At 42.1% G+C, this 18,391-nt stretch overlaps 1 protein-coding gene across 1 annotated transcript in view; it reads right to left on the bottom strand.

The window, feature by feature from the left end:
* Positions 1-18,391, bottom strand: part of Myrfl (myelin regulatory factor like) — a 76,297-nt gene that overhangs the window by 25,057 nt on the left and 32,849 nt on the right. The window contains exons 9-13 of the mRNA XM_090353668.1: positions 16,640-16,750; positions 14,644-14,734; positions 7,915-8,115; positions 5,435-5,543; positions 3,811-3,920 (exon numbers count right to left, since the gene is read on the bottom strand). Of these exons, the coding sequence (XP_090209794.1) occupies positions 3,811-3,920; positions 5,435-5,543; positions 7,915-8,115; positions 14,644-14,734; positions 16,640-16,750 (622 nt within the window). The remainder of the gene's footprint in view (positions 1-3,810; positions 3,921-5,434; positions 5,544-7,914; positions 8,116-14,643; positions 14,735-16,639; positions 16,751-18,391) is intronic.

The following is an 18,391-nucleotide window of genomic DNA, read 5'->3' as shown; positions in this document are numbered from 1 at the left end:
GGTTGGGCTGGCCATACACAGGTGGCCAATGGAATTCAGCATGGTTGATTGATGGCTGGGGCAACCACTGACACCTTTGCTGTTTGAATTGACCTACCATCTTGGTGGGCTTCTGGCACACTGTTCTGACAACAAAGGAAGGGGAGGGATTTCCCTGGCAGGCCAAGGGGGTGGGTGGGGAGGAATTCTGGTAACTCCACCTGGTTTAACTGCTCTTGTAGTCTGAGCTGTTATCAGGGATTCTGCAGCCCCTGCCTCAGGTCAAGTCCTCCTTTGTCATAAAGATGGGAAATGCCTATAGGGGATGGATTTTGGGGAAGTCAAGAAAGGGGTCCCTTCATTAATATCTCCATTGTAGCTGTTCATGCCATGAGGCACTGAGAGGCAAAAGTATTGCTCTTAGTGAGATGAAGAGTGGTCAGTTTCTGCTTCATTCTTTTATCTGATATTTCTTTCAAAGAAGTAAAAATCATAACAAATAAGATCCAGTTTTCCTCCCCATGTTAGGAAATACACACGAAAATGTAGGTGAATTAATGAACATGTGCTTATCATCTTCAGTACAATGATCACTGATTTGATGGAACCAGACTACTGGGCTCCATTCCAGTTAGATCTTTTCCCTGTGGCAGGGTATTGGCTTGGGAGGCAGATAAAACCTCTTCAGTCTGAAGCTTTGACTCCAAGAAACCCAAGGACTCTGCTTCTGCTCTTTATATGGACCTTGAAGGTCTTAGGATATGTGAGGCACAGCCAGGCAGGCAGTGGAGTTAATGTCTGTTCTTTCTGGAACTCTAGCTTCTCTACTTAACAACAGTGGATGAGAGCAACTAAGCCTCAACACAAAAGAAGTTGAAAAAGACCCTTTTCTTTGATTTCCCAGTAAGAGCCACATACTGGAAGGTCTCTTCTTGTGGTAAATGATGCATTCATTGTTACATGGACTGATGATTTATAATAAAATCATAGGCAATTGGCTATGGTAAAAACAATTGCCAAAGGAAGAGAAACTATGTTTAGCTAGTGGGTGTGTGTGTGGCAATTCTTTGGGCTTTGCATAAGCACAGCTTTAGATCCTCATCCAAGAGTTTGTTTTGTGTACAGCTCACCAGGCTTAGACGTAGATTTAAAGAATAGAATTCCCAAACCAGAAAAATGGGCTGTTGGGATGGTGTGAAAGCTCTGGCTGCCAGTAGAATTTTCAGGTCCCTCGAAGAGAGGCTTCTCTCCTAGGTATATCTCTCTTGCAGAGAACTCTTGTGTTCATTTCCTAGGATGCCACATATCAATCTGCCCCTACTTCGCATGGCAAGAGCACAAACTGTGTACAAATGTTTAAAATTCCATTTATCATTGTTGCCCTGATTTTGCCTTGAAAATCATGTTTCCTTTTTGTTACTTTCATTTAAATACAATTTGCTGTGGAAAGAGCTTCAATCCTTGGAAGCAAGTTTCCAGGAGAACTGACACATGCCCAGGGTATTGTAATTCTTCGATTTGTTGACTTCCCAAAGAGACTAGCAAGTCTTTTGCAGCTTTGTGATGGCCTATTCAGTCCCTGACATCTTCTCCAAGACAACTTTTAACATCACCTCATGAAAAATGCACAATAGCTGGTAATGTCCAGCTCCATGTGAATAATGATGAAAAACACAGTGATTTCATCGTCTCAACCTTCCACCACTGTAAGTCTTCCCGGAGGTCATAGTCAGGGAGGTAATTCATTTCCTTCAATTCCCAGCAACACCAGGCATTATCAGACTTAATAAATTTTGCAATTCTTATGGAGTTAAAGTAGGACTATATCATTTTAATTTTGCCTTTTCTTGATTCATAAAGTTATGTGTCTCTTTTCTATATTAGTTACTTGGTTTCATTTACTGTGAATTGTTTGTCAGATGTTCCATTGGTTTATCTGTCTTCAGGATAATGATAAAACCTTTCACTTGGCTATATTATTTTATTCTTTCTCAATGTGCTCCAAAATAAAATTAATATGCTAACCATATAGAAATAGCTGTAGATGTTAACATTACTTTCTATTCAGTGCTAGTTACAACTTTAAGCCTTATTTGTGGCTTATACTTGTTACAATTTGTCAGCATCTCCCATTAGGCACTCTGGGGCAGCAGAAACTGTGTCTATTTTGTTTGTTTTGTCTTCCCTTATTATTTAGGAGAATATTTAGCACATCATAAGTGCTTGACCAAAAAAATTTATGCTATTCCTTAATTTAATAAATTCATTTTTAAATAAAGGTAACAAATGTAAATGTTAAATGCTATAAAGGAGGAGAAGGAGGGAGAAGAGGAAAAGGTGGAGGAGGAGGAAAAGCTATTGTGACTGCTACCTTCTTGTCAGGTTTGATGACACATAGGCATTGCATCTCCATCTATAATCTCTCCTTCCATATCTTCATCATGACTGCAACTTCTCTGCCCACAACACCTCTTTCAAGTTTCACACTCCTTGTCACTTCTTTTTGGACATGTTCATCTGAATATTCAATTGATATCTCAAAGTCAAAACTAAACTTACCTTTTCCCCAGAAAATAACTTTTTCTTTCAACATCCTTATGTGACTAGAACCAGATTTTTCTCTTTACTGAGATTGGAAAACTCTGGCATTTGGAAACTGAACAACTTCTGCTCAGCATGGTCTACAGTCTAGATTTCATTCATTCATCCTACCAATCTTTGCTGAATTCCTACAGTTCTCTAAGCCTCAAGGTAAAAGCCACAAGAAAGTGCTAGAGAAACAGTTTTGAAAAACATAAGGTCTCTTCTCTCACACAACGACTTGGGGAGACTGGCAACAAACAAGTGGATAAATAAACAGATAATTTCAATCAGGAACAACTTTCAAGCTGCTGTGAACCACACAGAAGTCCAGTTGAGAGGATGGGTGTTGTCTGCTGCCATAAGAGCAGGTTTTTGTATCAGTGCAAAGGACCTCGACCCCTAGCAGTGACCCTAAACTTTATAAACAGCATGAGCCTCCATGTCACAGGCATTCTTTCAAATGCAATTGGGAAGATCTTGCACTGAGATCCCACAAAAAGGCTTTAGGGTAGAAGACATTCAAAGGCTCAGCTATGCTACATAAGTAAAGAAGAGAAAAGGGCTGGTGTGGGAAAAGCTTGAAAACAAGAAGAGCCTGGTACTGGGGTAAGGGAGGCCACAGAAGTCTGAGAGGGAAGAAGGTCAGCTATTGGGAAACAGAAACGCCTGACTTTCAAAAGGAAATAAAGGAATGCTCGGTACAGAGTGACAAGAGGTGGCAAAGGCCAAGTTAAAGACACAGCATGTACAGATACATGGCATTCTGGAAAGGTCCAGCTTATTTAAGGAAAAAGAAAAAGTCATTGTTCAACATGGCTTTGTCTGAAAGTGTAATAGGATTGAGAGGAACTGGTGTGAGAGCCTGGAACTGAGTTAGAAAGGGCAGATGCAATCTGCAGCGTGGAGGGTCATTATGTAGCCAATGAAGATCTAAAATGGAAAAGAGATATAATATGATAAGATTTTTTTTAGCTCTAAGTTCTGTGTGTACAGTTGTTTAGTATATTTGGCTTTGTTTTATGATGGGGGCTGGGACTGGCAAAATGGGAATTTGAGCTTGCTATGTGAGTGCTCTTCACTTGAATCACACCCTAGCTCAAGGCCATGACCAGTGTGGAATAATTGATAACAAATGTCTCAATAGCTCAGTGAAGAATTCTGTTTAATGTCCCATTTCCTGTAGAGGTTTCAGCCCAAGGTGCTACCACAAGAGAAGCCAGCGGGAGATACCTCTCAGTGATGAATTACCTTATCAACCATGAGGAAGGTCTCCAACGTCTCTCCGTCTTCACAGGTGACATCACCAACCTCTCGTACGGCTCTGGGCAGGATCTCTTGCACTTCCTGGGCAATGATTCCTATGCACAAAACATTCCAACAGATTGAATCAGGAAAACACCTTTGAACATTCTCCCAGGATCCCCTCCGCCTCCTGAATGAAACATGACAGCCACAGGACAGACATCTTTGGAAATAGATGCTCATCCCTTTTAAGCTCTTTTTTTTTCCCTTTCTTAATCTGCAATGCATTTGAAGCCAAGAACCACTATGGGTTAAAAGTAGAAACACTGTGTGTTCTAAAGGAGAATGAGAGAAGAATGCATTGAAGAATTCAATGTATATCCTACAAAATTATGAAAGATGAGGGAAGGTGTGGGTTGGGATTGATGAGTGAGAGTGTTAAAAAGGGTGCATTGATCAAGATGCACTGTATTTATATACTGTTTTGTCAAATAGCAACTTCCTTGTAAAACTAGTTCAAGAAGCCAGGCAGCAGTAGCTCACACCTGTAATCCTAGCTACTCAAGAGGCTAAGGTCTGAGGATTGCAGTTCAAAGCAAACCTAGGCAGAAAAGTCCCCATGAGACTCTTATCTCCAATTAACCACTCAAAAACTGAAAGTGGCACTGCCCAGCTCAAGTTGTAGAGCGCTATCCTTGAGCACAAAGACCCAGGCCCTGATTTCAAGCCTCCAAATCCACAAGAACAAACAAAACTACTTAAAATAATAAAAATTTAAAAAATAGAAGAACTGTACCAAGTGTTGGAAAAATTAGTTAAATACCTTAAAATTCCTGCATATAGCCAGGCATGGTGGCTCATGCCTATAATGCTAGTTACTCAGGAGGCTAAATCTGAGGATCACAGTTCAAAGCCAGCCCGGGCACTAAAGTCTATGAGACTCTTAGCGCCAATTAACCACTTAGAAAACCAGAAGTGGGGCTGTGGCTCCAGGGACAGGGTGATAGTCTTGGAGTGAAGAGTTCGGGGACAATGCCCAGGCCCAGAGGTAGGGCAGTAGCCTACTAGCCTTAAGCTGAAGAGAAAAAAAAGAAAGAAAGAAAAAAATTCCTGAACATAGAAGAAAAGAGTGGAGCATTCACTTGAATGCCTTTATTTCCCTATAGTAGGCCCTTTACCCTAAACATTCTTTTTCCTTAGGATTTCCTGCACTGGACAATAAGCATAGTTCTGCTAGTTCTTTTTCTCTTACCTACACCCATCTGCCCTTTCACCTCTGTTTCCATCCTGGCATCCTGTCCAGTGCTGTCATCACATGGGCAAAGTTGTCATCATCCCCCAGCCCTCATCTCATATAGCAAGTTGTTGCTCAGTAAAAAAAAAAAAAAAAAAAAAAAAAAAACATGCATTCAACAGAGTGCCAAGATTTGGAGTGCAGAAGTGAGGGCACTCTGTAAAGCTGGCCGAGAAATATCCTTTAACCTGTCCAGTTCTAATGACAAAGGGTTTCATGGAGGATGCATTAGATCAACATGGTTTTGTCAAATGCCATAGCACACAACCTCAAAATAAACAAGGAAGTCAAATATTAGTAGCTAACAATAGAACAATTTTTAAATGTATATGTTACCTGTTTGATGGGCAGCATTTATTCCCATTGCAGATGCAAATTCAGGTTTGTAATCATATTCAACAATCCTCATCTGGGCTATTCTTCTCAGCTGTTCATTTGTGTCAACCTAGTTTAATTAAAGAAGAGAGATATTACCTACCTAGATATTTGCTACGCAAATCAATACCCAGGAGAGATATTAGGACACTGACAATAAAACTGTTCCTTCTTTTTTCTTTTCTTTCTTTCTTTTTTTTTTGTGAGTCATGAGACTTGAACTCTGGGCCTGGTTGTTGTCCCTGAGCTCTTCAGCTCAAGGCTACCTCCCTACCCCTTGAGCCATGGCGCCGCTTCCCTTTTCTTTTCTTTTTTCTTCTTTCCCTTTATTTGTATCTACTGGGTCTTAAACTCAGGGCTTCACACTTTCTAGGAAGATGCTCTAACCATTTGAGTCATGTCTCCAACCCTTTTTGACTCTAATTTCTTTCTTTAGACAGGAACTCACTTTCTGCCCAGGCCAAACTGAACAGTGATCCTCCAATTTCCACTTCGCACAGTAGCTGGAATAACTGGTATGCCCCAGATATTGGTGAGATGGAATGTCAGGAACTTTTTGCATAGGCTAACTCCAAAGTGAGTTCCTTCCAATCTCAGTCACCTAAGTAAGAAGATTATAAAGGCCACACTTTGAAGGGTATCTTGTCCCTATTCCTGCTTTATTCTTCCTGTTTCCAGGGTATCATGAAGTGAGAGCTCCATGCTACCACCCCCTGTCTGCTGTGATGCTTCTGCCATGCCTCAGGCCTAAACACAATGGAGCCAGCAGACTAAAACTGTGATCCAAAATACATCTTTCTGCCAGGTGTTCATGGCTCACACCTATTGTCCTAAGTACATACAAGGTTGAAATCTGGAGGATCATGATTTGAGGCCAGTCTGTACCTAACCGCCTAAGTGCTACGTCTCCAAAATAATCAGCAAAAATCCCTTGACAGGGATGAAATGAATATTTTTAAAAAGTTCCTATTCACAGGCAACAAAACAGAGAAGCATCAAGCATCTCTGGGCTAACATTCGAGCTTCTAGCCTTCTAACTCTAGTGGGATTCTTTTTATTCCTTCAGGCTGCTGTAAACCGGAAGGGGATAAAAGAATTTGACATTTAGAGCCTGGATTGGGGTGACATTTTAATTCTATGGAGAAGGCTTCCTAGAAGAAATGGGGAAGTTCCAGGGGAAGCTTATTTACAAGAATTTATTTTCTGCAAAGCAAGGCAAAATTGAGAAGACTTTACGCAGTAGCAGGCAAGGTTGAGAGAGCACACTCTGCTTGTTTAGCTCCCTAACCAGGCAGGGCCCGGTGGAGTCTTTTGCAAGAGTATCTTTGAACAGATTCTCACTCAGAAATTCAAAGGCTCAGTATCTAGGGCTAATATTTGGAGAACTTTCAGTAATGTGAGAACTTTGAAGTCCTGAATTCCCATTCTGCTAGTGGAGAAACTACTTAGCTCCTCCAATGCAAGCTGCAGCTTTGCCAGTACTAGAAAACTTCCCAGTTACAAAGGTCCTTTGGAATCCTCTCAGCAGAGAAGGACATTCCTTGGCTGGTTCAGAAAAGCCAGCGGAGATTTGCACTGAGAAAGGAATGCAGTCTGGAGGAAGGGCCCATGACGAACAGATTAGATCTCCTGTTAGCTAAAAGAATCAAGGAAGGAGGCGAGGAGGAGGCAGTGATGGATGGCTACACGCACAGGAGCCTCAAAAATGCTTCCTGGAGACAGAGGGGAAGTGGTGGAAGCCAAGAGTAACGGTAAAGAGCTGGAACCAGGAAGTGTGCTAGCTAAGGGATCAGAGTCTTCATCCCTCCCTCCCCCCCATCAGATTGGCATGCATAACAGCCATGGCTTTTCCAGGATGATTCCCTACTGCTATCTCAACTGGTTAAAAAGTCATAATGACACAGGAGGGTCAGGCAGCCGGGCTCATTTCCATCTTCAGGATGAAGACCTAGAGTCCAGCCAGGGTAAGCATTTTGTATAGGGTGGCTTTGCTCAGGAGAGCCCCAAATAAAGGACTGGTGGAGTAATGCTGAGCCATGATTATGCATGGAGAAGACAATGGCCAGCCGGGCCAGGGCCAAGGTCCCTGGGAGAAGCGGCTGGAGAGGTCTCAGGAGAAGTACAAGCTGGACTAAGCAGTGCTCAGATAAACAGAAGCATGGAGAGGATGAAGCAGGTTCCAGCAGCCCATGGGATATTGCCCTGAGACTTACTATGGGTGAAGCCAATGACAAGCTACCACCACCCACTGTGCTTAGCTAATAAATCCATTCTCTGAGGGTAGAAAATGCTTTACAGTCTCAGCAGAGGTATTCAACAGCTCCAACAGTCATCACTTGTAAGCGGTGTGTCTGTCACACACCAACAACAGACATAGAAAGAAGCCCAATCAAAACCGTGTCAGAGGCCAGGAGTCCCTGGGGTCACCCCCAAGCTCACACCTCCTGGATATTCTGCTTCACCCGGCTGTCGGAGGGATGCATGATTGTCCCCATCACTTTCATGTTGCCACAGACAACCAAGGCTTCATCAGGTGCATCTGTGTTTATCCCCACTCGACCATGACAGACAACAGATTCTGGAACTTGTCCTCGCTGCCATAATGCATCACTGTCATTTTCAAACTGCCCAGGGTTAGAGGCCTAGAAGAATCCATAAACATATTGCAATTAAAGTTGCAGTAGGAACAGGTGATCAGTTAGGTTCAGAGCAAAGGAAGACAGAATGGTTTCTCACATGAAATTCCTATACTGTAAGATGTCCTGTCATGTCTGAATAATTCTGGAGCCACCAATAACAGGAGCGGTCTATGCTATGGTTTAGGGCATCCGGTCATTGCTGCACTGCCCTGGCATTGAGAGAATGTATTTGACTCCACCAAGAGGATGATATGGAAACAAAAGCAAACTAAAAATAATTCTCTTCTCAGGATGATGATAATGACAACTACAATAATAATAGTGATCATTTAATTCAAAACATTGCATCAGGAAACATTAGGGTTTTTAAAAGCTCAGATAAATAATACTTTGCCTTAATTTATAGTTTAAATCCCCTTATAGTTTCAAAGCACTCATTTTTATGACTTCACATGCAGGTAGCTAGCAAATAATAATATAAATATATTTACTACACCCTCAACTATTGCTCAACCACAGACAGCACTAAAGGAAGTCTCTCAATAGCTATGTTTTAGGTATTCATTCATATTGCAATTCTATGATGTAGGGTATCTATTATCTTCATTCTATTGACTGAAATGATAAAGAAACCGCCCAAGAACATATGGCTAGGAAGATCTAGATGTAGAACTATATTTTCTCTGATGATGAGGCAATGACTTCAACTTTGCCTGTTTAATGGTGTTGCCTAGACATAGCCAGGGAAGTCTTCAAAAACAATTAAGCCAGTTGAAGGTCTGAAGGTTATACTCTTAAATACAATTCTCTGCCAAAAACTTTCCACTGTTCTACCCTCTTTCTTCCCTGCTTCCCTTGTAACTGCTATGTGTATTTCCAAAGGTCTTTACATTTAGAAGTCTCCCAGAACCCTTACCACAAAATGAATATGCTTTTAAAATGAAGACATATTCTTCTAAATGTGATTTTTGTATTTGAATCATAAATCCAGACACAGTTGAGATTCTGTGCTTTATAGTCAGCACAAAGCTGGGTGCTCAGTGGCTCACGCCTGTAATCCCAACTATTCAGGAGGCTGAGATCTGAGGATGGCAGTTTGAAGCCAGTCCATGCAGCAAAGTCTGTGAGACTCTTATTGCCAATAAACCACTTAGCCAGAAGTGGTGTTTTAGCTCGAATGATAGAGTGCTAATCTTGAGCACAAAGAGGCTCAGGAACAGCACCCAAGTTCTTGAGTTCAAGTCCCAGAAATGGCAAAAAAAAAAAAGTCAGCACTAATACAATGACCTCACTCACTCTTTCTTTGCCTTTGAAGTGCTTTATGAGACAGATGCTGTGAGCTCAGCATAGCATCTCTCTGAAGACCCATCACAAAGGAAGAGGTTGGGGGTCTCACTGGGTACAAAGATAACCACTATTTTCTGTATCCTCCCTTGGTATTGTTTGAATGTTTGATCAGACTCTACACATGTATACACATTTAAGATAACTAAAAGAATTTACTAAGCTCAGTTCACTTTTTGTGTGGGTTGTGGGGCTTGAACTCGGCCTGGGCACTGTACCTGATGTAGGCTACCACCCTACATCTACCCTTAAGCCAAGCCCCACTTCCCATTTTCTAGAGGTTAAATGGAGATAAGAGTCTCTGGTCCTTTTGTGTCCAGGCTGGCTTTTGAACCTTGATCCTCAGATCTCAGCCTCCTGAGTAGCTAGGATTACAGGCATAAGCCACCACACCTGGCACAAAGTTCAGTTCTTATGCTAGTTTCAGTTATGGAATTTTCCAGATGGGTCCAGTGTCACCCGTCTATAATCTCAGCTTCTCAGGAAGTGTGAATGGGGAGGAGAGTAATTCAAGGCCAGACATGCCAAAGTCAGTGAGTCTAACCTCACCCCCACCTCTGCCTCCATTTCAACAAATAAGCTGAAGCATTATGGCATCCATTTATGATACTAGATATTCAGGAGGCAATAGGTAGGAGGATCTCAGTCTAAGGATAGACCTGGGTGGAGTGGAGGAAGAGCCTATGTAAAAAAAAAAAAAAGCTAAAGAAAAATTTAATTTCCTGTTTTATTCCTACCTGAGACACTTAAATACTAAACCACTAGCTCAACTACAGACAAAAGTAGTGCAAGAGTTCACCTGAACAAAGATTCTGTGAGCCTATAGGGTGAAATGGCAAACTGGCTTTGACTCAAGTTCTTTTATAGTGAGCAATCAACAAAATCTAGAGAAAATGTTGATATATTTTTGCCTTATGCCAAAACATAATGAACCACTTCAGGAAAACAAAATCAGACAATAATGTATTTTTTTTTCATTAATGAGCTTTGGGATGTCCGTAACTTACTACTGTAACAGCAGATAGAAGAAGATTTAAGATTTTGGAACAATTGCAACATTTTCACTTGACTTTTAGCAGATGAAATCTCAAATGCATAAAATAGGTTTCAAATCAGTATAAAAATGGACAGTGACTCCATAGTGAGGGGTTTTCATTAGGTATAGGATATATTGTAAGTTTTGAAAATGTATTACCCTTCTCTAAAACCCACAACCTTCCTGACTCAAAGCAGACTGCGACGCGCCTCTTTGCAGAATTATGAATTTGTATTCATGTGTTGCCCAATGGTGGTTGATGTATTTCAAGTGCCAAAGTATTTTCACATACTTTCTGAAGCACTTTTATTACTTGTTTCATAGCCTTGATTATTGATGGGAGAACTGGACATTCTAGTCCAAGTGACAATGTGACCTTAAAGAAGTCATTAGCCTTTCTGTGCCAGGATCCTTCCCAGAAAAATAAAGACAATCACGTCTTCGTTATCCATCACAGAGGGTTATTGTGGGATTGATTGCACATGTATGTTTTGAAAAATGTTCATGCTCTACTGGCTTCAGCAGTGACTACTTAACTTGTAGTGGTTTAACCTGATCTCAGCAACACACCTACAGGAGTTCACAATTTCTGGAGGTTCTGTTCAGCAATGTAAACAGTGCCCCCTGCAGGGCTCTTAGACTAGGAGGCAGCATCTGCAGTAATTGGAGACCCACTCTAACCCCACAATTGGTTGGCTTGTGGTTTTACAGCACAGCCAAAGAGCCAGCAGGAAAGCTGGACCTGAGGAAGGCAGCTCTTGGGAAATTCATTTTTGCATGTTTTGAAAGAGTTACTAAAAATTAGAGGAGTCTGGAGATGCTGTCCATTGGTGCTGTTCAAAGAGGAGTCTGCAGGTGAGTGCATCAGCATCTACTAGGAACTTGCTAGAAATGTAAATTCTCCAGCAGAGTTGACCCATTACATTGAAAACTCTGGATGTGTGCCTAGATGTTTGTTTATATAGGCTCTCCAGGGCATTCTTTTTTTCATATTTTAAATGACAAATTTATCAAACAAGTGTTCAAAAAGGGAATGTCTATTTACAATCACTGGGACTTAGTATTTAGAACTTCATCAAAATTAGGCTAATGGTTTGTATGTCATAGAAACATTAATTTATGAAATAAAATATTATGTCTATAGAGTCATAGGTTTTTATGTCTATATAGTTATGTTTATATTTCCATTACCATGTCCATAGCATTGGGTATGCAGATATTGAGTCCTCACTCTTGTACTCTTTGGATTTAATAGCCACATATTAAGGACACCATGCGCCTTTTGTTCCTTAGGTCTTGACTTGTCTCACTCAACATGATTCACTCTAGATTCATCCACTTCCCTGCGAATGCCATTATTTTATCTTGTCTGTTGGCTATGTAGAATTCCAATGTGTATATATACCACATTTTCTGTATCCATTCATCTGCAGTAGGGCATCTGGATTGTTTCCATTGCCTGGCTATTGTGAATAGTGCAGAGATGAACATAGCTGAGCAGGTGTCCTTATAATATCTTGGGGTATGATGTTCAGGGTAGATGCCCAGAAGTGGTATGGCGGGATCGTAGGGAGGGTCTATTTTCAGTTCTTTAAGAAACCTCCACACTGCTTTCCAGAGTGGCTGAACTAGTCTGCATTCCCACCAGCAGTGTAGTAGGGTTCCTTTTTCTCCACAACCCCGCCAGCAACTGTCATTGTCTGAGTTCAAAATCTTGGCCATTCTTGTTGGGGTAAGGTGGTATCTTAGGGTTGTTTTTATTTGCATTTCTTTTATGACCATAGATGATGAACATTTTCTCATATGCTTTTCTGCCATTTTAATCTCTTCTTCTGATGTCTCTCTTTAGTTCCCTTGCCCATTTAGTGAATGGTTTATTGGGTTTGGGGAGGTTAGTTTCTTGAGTTCCCTATAGATACTGGATATAAGCATTTGTCAGATGTATTATTGGTGAATATCTTTTCCCAGTTGGTTGGCTGTCTCTCTACTTTTGCGACTATGTTTTTATCTGTACAGAAACTTTTGATTTTTAGGTAGTCCCATTTATCAAGTCTTTCTCCAATTTGTTGTGACCTCTCCAGGGCGTTCTTATGATAAGACTTGAGACCTACTTGCTCTTTGTCTCTCTTCCTTCTTCCTTCCTTCCTTTCTCCCTTTGAAGCAGTCTCCCTATATAGCCCAGACTGGCCCTGAACTCAAAGATTCTCTTGCTTCAGTCTCCCAAGTGCTGGAGTTACCCACTCCAGCATAGTAAGTAGCACATACTGGTTCTAAAATGTCAATGATCTAAAATAGACAAGAGTCAATGAAAATGACCTGGTACCCAGAACAACCCCACTCTCCCCAACCCTTGAAATCTTTAAAGATACACGGTGACTGTAGTCTTCCCTGCACCAGGTGCTGGATTCCCACCACAGTGTGATTTGCAGAAGTAAAGGAGGAAACTTACAGGCTATGGCCATTTCTATCCTTCTGCAGAAGAAACTGGAATCATTTATTCATTTTGACAAGAAGGAAATCCCTTAGAAAAAGGCAGGGCAAAGTATGATCATCCCTCTTGCTTTCAACACAGCCTTCCAAAACAGGCTTAATGAAATGTTTCAAACAAAAGGTGGACCCTAGCCATGCTAAGGAAGGGAAATCACAGAACTTTTGCCTTCTTAAAATCCATCATTTGAGCCATACTTTTGATATGAGATAGTGCCAATAAGCAGTGAGTTTTTAGATCCCAGACACTGGAGAGCTGAGCTCCCTCCTGTGTAGACTTGAACAGCAGACTTAGTGTGGTGGTGCTGGCTGCCAACAGCACATGGAGAGACCTTCTAGCAGACACTGACTCAAGTACGAGCTGAGGTCTAGTCTAAGCTAACTTAGAAAAGAACTAGCATTATTCCCTCTGAAGAGAAATCAGAAACAAAAAGATCCCTGGGAGAGATGAACAGGCACCTCTCTGACTGCCCTGTGGCCAAGGGATGGGACCTGCCCGCCTCTGCCTCTGAGAAGCCTCCTTTTCCTGGGCATGGGTGGGTGTGATCACTCATCACCTGTGATATCTGAACACATAATATATTTTACCTCATGTCTATCATTGCCTCCAGTAAAAATTGAAGGGTTTTCACCAATAGGTTCCTTATTATTTTTAATTGGTTAAAAGAATTACAGAGGACTACTCCTCTATACAGCACCCCAACAATAAAATACAATATATTTAAAAAAAAGAATTACAGAGGATCCTTTGTTTCAAAACAGCTTGAGACAGGCAAGGAGAGACATCACTTCCTCTAAACAGGCAGGCCTTTCCCCAGCGCTTACACTTAGCAGCCGCGAAGGTGGGCATGCCCATGGCAAATGGTTTTCCCCTACTGGAGTTTGCACATCCTCTCTTCAAAGCTCTGTGGCAGTGCCAGCACTGCCAGGCTGGCATTACCTCATGCCCCTAGCATTTTCAAAGGTGCCCAGATTCAAACAGCTGCAGTAGCAGCTGCCAAGATTTTCTGTTCTTGTGGAAGCTAGAGCTCCTGTCCACAGCTGCAACCATTTGCTGAGCCATTCCTAGGTGTGAGGCATTAGTCCAGATGCCCTGGGGTCACTAGGAATTTTGGGGTGTGGGAAAGCCCTCCTGGCATTTGCTCTACTCTGGGGCTTTGAGGTCAGAGAGAACTGTATTGTAATCTAGGCTCTATTGTTTACAAACTGTGTGATCATGGAGGAGTTACATGGGCTCTTGGGCCTCCATGCCTCTGTCCATAAAGAATATAATGAATAAATGATGTCCTGCAGATTGCCTAGCCCGCCGCCTATGACACAGAGCAAAACTTAGGGTGTCAGTCATTGTGAGGACTAGTCCTTTGTGTGGGGTTGTCTTGTGCATTGTAAGGTGTTGGACAGCACCCCGGGCACAAGCTGGATACCCATCATGATGGCCAATATTGACTCCAGGTATTGCTAAGTGATCCGTGAGGTACGAAATTGCCCCTGGTTACAATCACTCTCATAAAAACTAAACATGATAGTTGCTGCTGTTACCACCACACCATCAATATCATCAATGAAAACTCAGCAGAGTGCACATATGTCCCTGGATATTTAAAGTCTTCCTACAGGAAGAAAAGCGTGTGGGAATCTAGGAAAAATCAGAAAAGCGAGCTTACCCTTACAATGATCCTTTCCGAGATGTGGGCAGACAACAGACAGACCTGGTCTTGGTTCACAGCATACAGTCCAATCACCAGCATGAAGTATCTAATTCAAAAACAGCAGACCAATGACAACATCAGGAAACATGGTCATGATTTGTGCAGTCATAGGGCCACCCAGAAACAAGTCAACAGTGAATTAATCAATCTCGCTAGACAAGCCTTTTCCCCTCCTCTTCTCAGTTGAATTCTCAGAGGAAAAGGAGAGCAATCGGTTGATCTGACATTGCCTTGGTTAACCCTTTTGGCCAGTTGGCGGTGTTTGTGAACTGTTCTGTAGGCTCCAAAGCAGCAGGAAAGAAGCCTCCTGAGAGATATGGGGGTTGGGGGTGGTTAGACTCAACTCAACTGTGCACATATAGATCTCACCCCCATTGCAATCCTGGGCACAAACCAACACATAGCCACCAGAGATCCCTAGGTCCAGAGCCACCCAAGCCCCAGGCCCCAGGCCTTTAGAAGGATACTCATCAGGGTGCTCAGATACTGGCTTAGTCCCACTCTGCTTTGATCTGGGTAATGTGTCCTACATTTTTTACCTCCTCTGACCTTGGCTTTGGGCTCCAAACTGAATACCCTCCAATTGATCCCAAGACAATGCTTCTTGCTACATTGCAGTTGCTTCTTCATGTACCAGCAACAAGATAATTTTTAAGATATAAACTTATCAGAGAAGCTTTGCTTTAAAAACTACATGGAAAAAATGCTTTTCTAACTTCCTTGGTACTATTATAAGTCCTGGCTCTGGGTCTAAACACTTGCCCTCACTGAGAGAAAAATAACATCACATCTATGTTATTTATGAATATACTAATAGTTATGCCCAACACTGGGGAGAGGGAAATTCTGTCTTCACCATGCCCACAGGAAGTAGGCATGAGAAGGTTTAGCTGTAGGCTTCAGTTGTGGTAACAAGGAGACAATCTTTCTTTTGTCCTGGCCCAAGGCTCTTATAGTAAGCCATTCTTACTCTCAAATGGTATCTCCCATAGCGAGATTTTTATCCCGCCTGCGCCCTCCTGTCTCCATTGCAGTAGAACTCTAGGTGCTCTAGTTCTTAGAGAATAAGAGTTCATTCTTCTACCTAAACTAAATCAATCATAGAAATAGTTGCTATTATTCTTATTAACAACCACTGAGGACACAAAATGAGTCATGTGCTGAGCTAAGGGCTTTTCCTACACTATTAAGACCCCCAAACAACTTTGGGAGGATATTGTTATTGCTCCCATTTTACAGGGTAGAAAATTAGTCTCGAGCCTAAAAATAAGTTGTAAGACTAAGATCACCTAGCTTGAAAACAGCAGGCTCACACCCTGCCCAACTCCTAAGCCTATATCCAGGGGATCTCGAACAAACATGAAGAGGAATTAGCCAAAAAAAAAAAAAAGCTTGTTAAAATACTCATTACTAAGCTTTACTTCCTAGGGATTAAAATTTAGTTTTTGGTGAAGCCTGAAAACTTGCCTTTCTAACATCCATCCAGGTCCTTGCTGGTCTCCAGACTATGCTTGAAGAACTCAAGTATAAATTATAAAGGCAAATTTCTTATTTCCTCTTTAATCAGAAAGGTTATGATCCTGCTTCAGGATCAGCACATAGGTTTAAGAAATACAGGTCATACAATAAAAAAATATATAAAAAAAAAAGAAATACAGGTCAGTCCTCAACCTGGGATGGCACTGACACAGGAATTTATTGGAATCATGAAGGCAATAGAGACTGAGAAGGAGAGAAGGCATGCCTTGCCTTCTCAGCAAGGCAGAGAAGAAAGACAATCTGCTCATAAGTGAAGCACGTAATTTCATTGGGAGAGTCAGAGAAGGGAGGAAATTGTCTTCAGGAGGCCCTGTTTGTCAGCTAGAGGACAAGAGGATCAGGGGCCCTCCAGAAGCCACTTTCCAGTCAGGCACAGCATCTGGCTACCCTGTCTTCACAGTGACACCAATACCTCTGGTCAGGATTTGGTTTCCCTTTCTTCCTCATGTTGTTTGCTGTGGTTTCGCTGAAGTGTAACCGGCCCAGCGTTACTTTGTTGACTTGGTCAGCCACTAGGTCAATTCTAAAACAAACAGCAGAAATAGAAAGAGACTGTAAGAGAACACAGGGTCCTTGATCATGTCTAATTCATGCTTAGGCTCTCAAGTATGTTTGTCCCCAATTCTTGTCTGGCTGTGAAGAACAGTTTATTTTAGGTGGTGACTATTAATCAACAATCCCCAACATGGGGAGGAATGGCCATCAAGGAAAGCTATGGAGTGACTCTCAGGCCGTAAGAAACCCACACCCAGAAGAAGCTCCTCCCTGAGTGTCTGACTCATAAGGGCCTCATGCCTCCAGAGCAGGAGCAAAAGATACCTTCCTTCTGTGCCAGTGCCACTGTCACTCTAGCACATACCACCCAACTACAACATCTCTAGGCTCTCCAAGGGCACCTGGGCTTCTACAACAAGCCTGTGTCCTCCCTGCCTGATGGTGGGCAGCCTCTGCAAAGAAAGGCCAGGCACAGCCTGCCAGGACAAGGGAGGGCTAGATGCACCTAGCAAGTAAGTGCTGGGTTTGTGCAAGTGCCTGGCCGCACGATCAATCTGTGCAAGCTGGTCTGTTCAAGCTGTAGATCCATCTTCTTCCCAGTCCAAATGGAATTGATTGAGGGTCAAACACAGAAATGTCTCAATTGAATTTCAGGCCAAATAAGCCAAGTCCTACTTCAAGGCATTCTAAAGAAAGGCCTTTCTACTGCAAACATTGCTGTGTGTACTACCAGTTGTGTAAAATTTCCATCAATATAATCTTTAAAAATCTTTAAGAAAGCCAGGCACAGTGGCTCATGCCTATAATCCTAGCTTCTCAGGAGTCTGAGATCTGAGGATCAAGGTTCAAAGCCAGCCCGGGCACAAAAGGACTGAGACTCTTATCTCCAATTAACCTCTAGAAAATGGGAAGTGGGGCTTGGCTCAAGGGTAGGGAAGTAGCCCAAGCTGAAGCGCTCAGGGGCAACACTCAGGCTCAGGGGTAGGGTAGTAGCCTTGAGCTGAAGAGCTCAGGGACAGTGTCCAGGCCGAGTACAAGGCCCATGACCCACCAAAAAAAAAAAAAAAAAAAAAGAAAGAAAAGAAAAGAAAAAAACGCAAACAAGAGCTGAGAGTTTGGCCTAGTGGTAGAGTGCTTGCCTAGCATGCATGAAGACCAAGGTTTGATTCCTCAGTACCACATACATAGAAAAAGTCGAAAATGGTGCTGTGGCTTGAGTGGTAGAGCTCTAGCCTTCAGAAAGCCCAAGGACAACACTCAGCCCTGAGTTCAAGCCCCAGGACTAGCAAAAAAAAAAAAAAATGTAAACAAGGCGAAAGCTACCAACACATATGGAATCAACCCAAATGACCCCCAGTACATGAATGGATCAAGAAAATGTGTTATGTATATATACACAGTGGAATTCTACTCATCCATTAGAAAAGATGATATTGTATCATCCATAAGGAAATGGAAAATACTTGGAAAACATTTATTAAGTGAAGTAAGCCAGACCCAAAGAAACATAGGGTGCAAGGTTTCCCTCATTTGTGGTAATTAGAATGTGCCTATAAAACTGCAAGTAAACATACTGAATGGTAAAACAAACAAAAAGAAAACACACAGAAATCAAAGCAGGATAATATTAGGAGAGGATCACAAAGGCACAATATCTATGTGCATGTGA

The sequence above is a fragment of the Megascapheus bottae genome, chromosome 2 (genome assembly GCF_031878675.1).
Source record: "Megascapheus bottae isolate mThoBot1 chromosome 2, mThoBot2.hap1, whole genome shotgun sequence".
Taxonomy (NCBI): Eukaryota; Metazoa; Chordata; class Mammalia; order Rodentia; family Geomyidae; genus Megascapheus; species Megascapheus bottae.
This window is presented reverse-complemented; position numbering and strand designations above follow the sequence as displayed.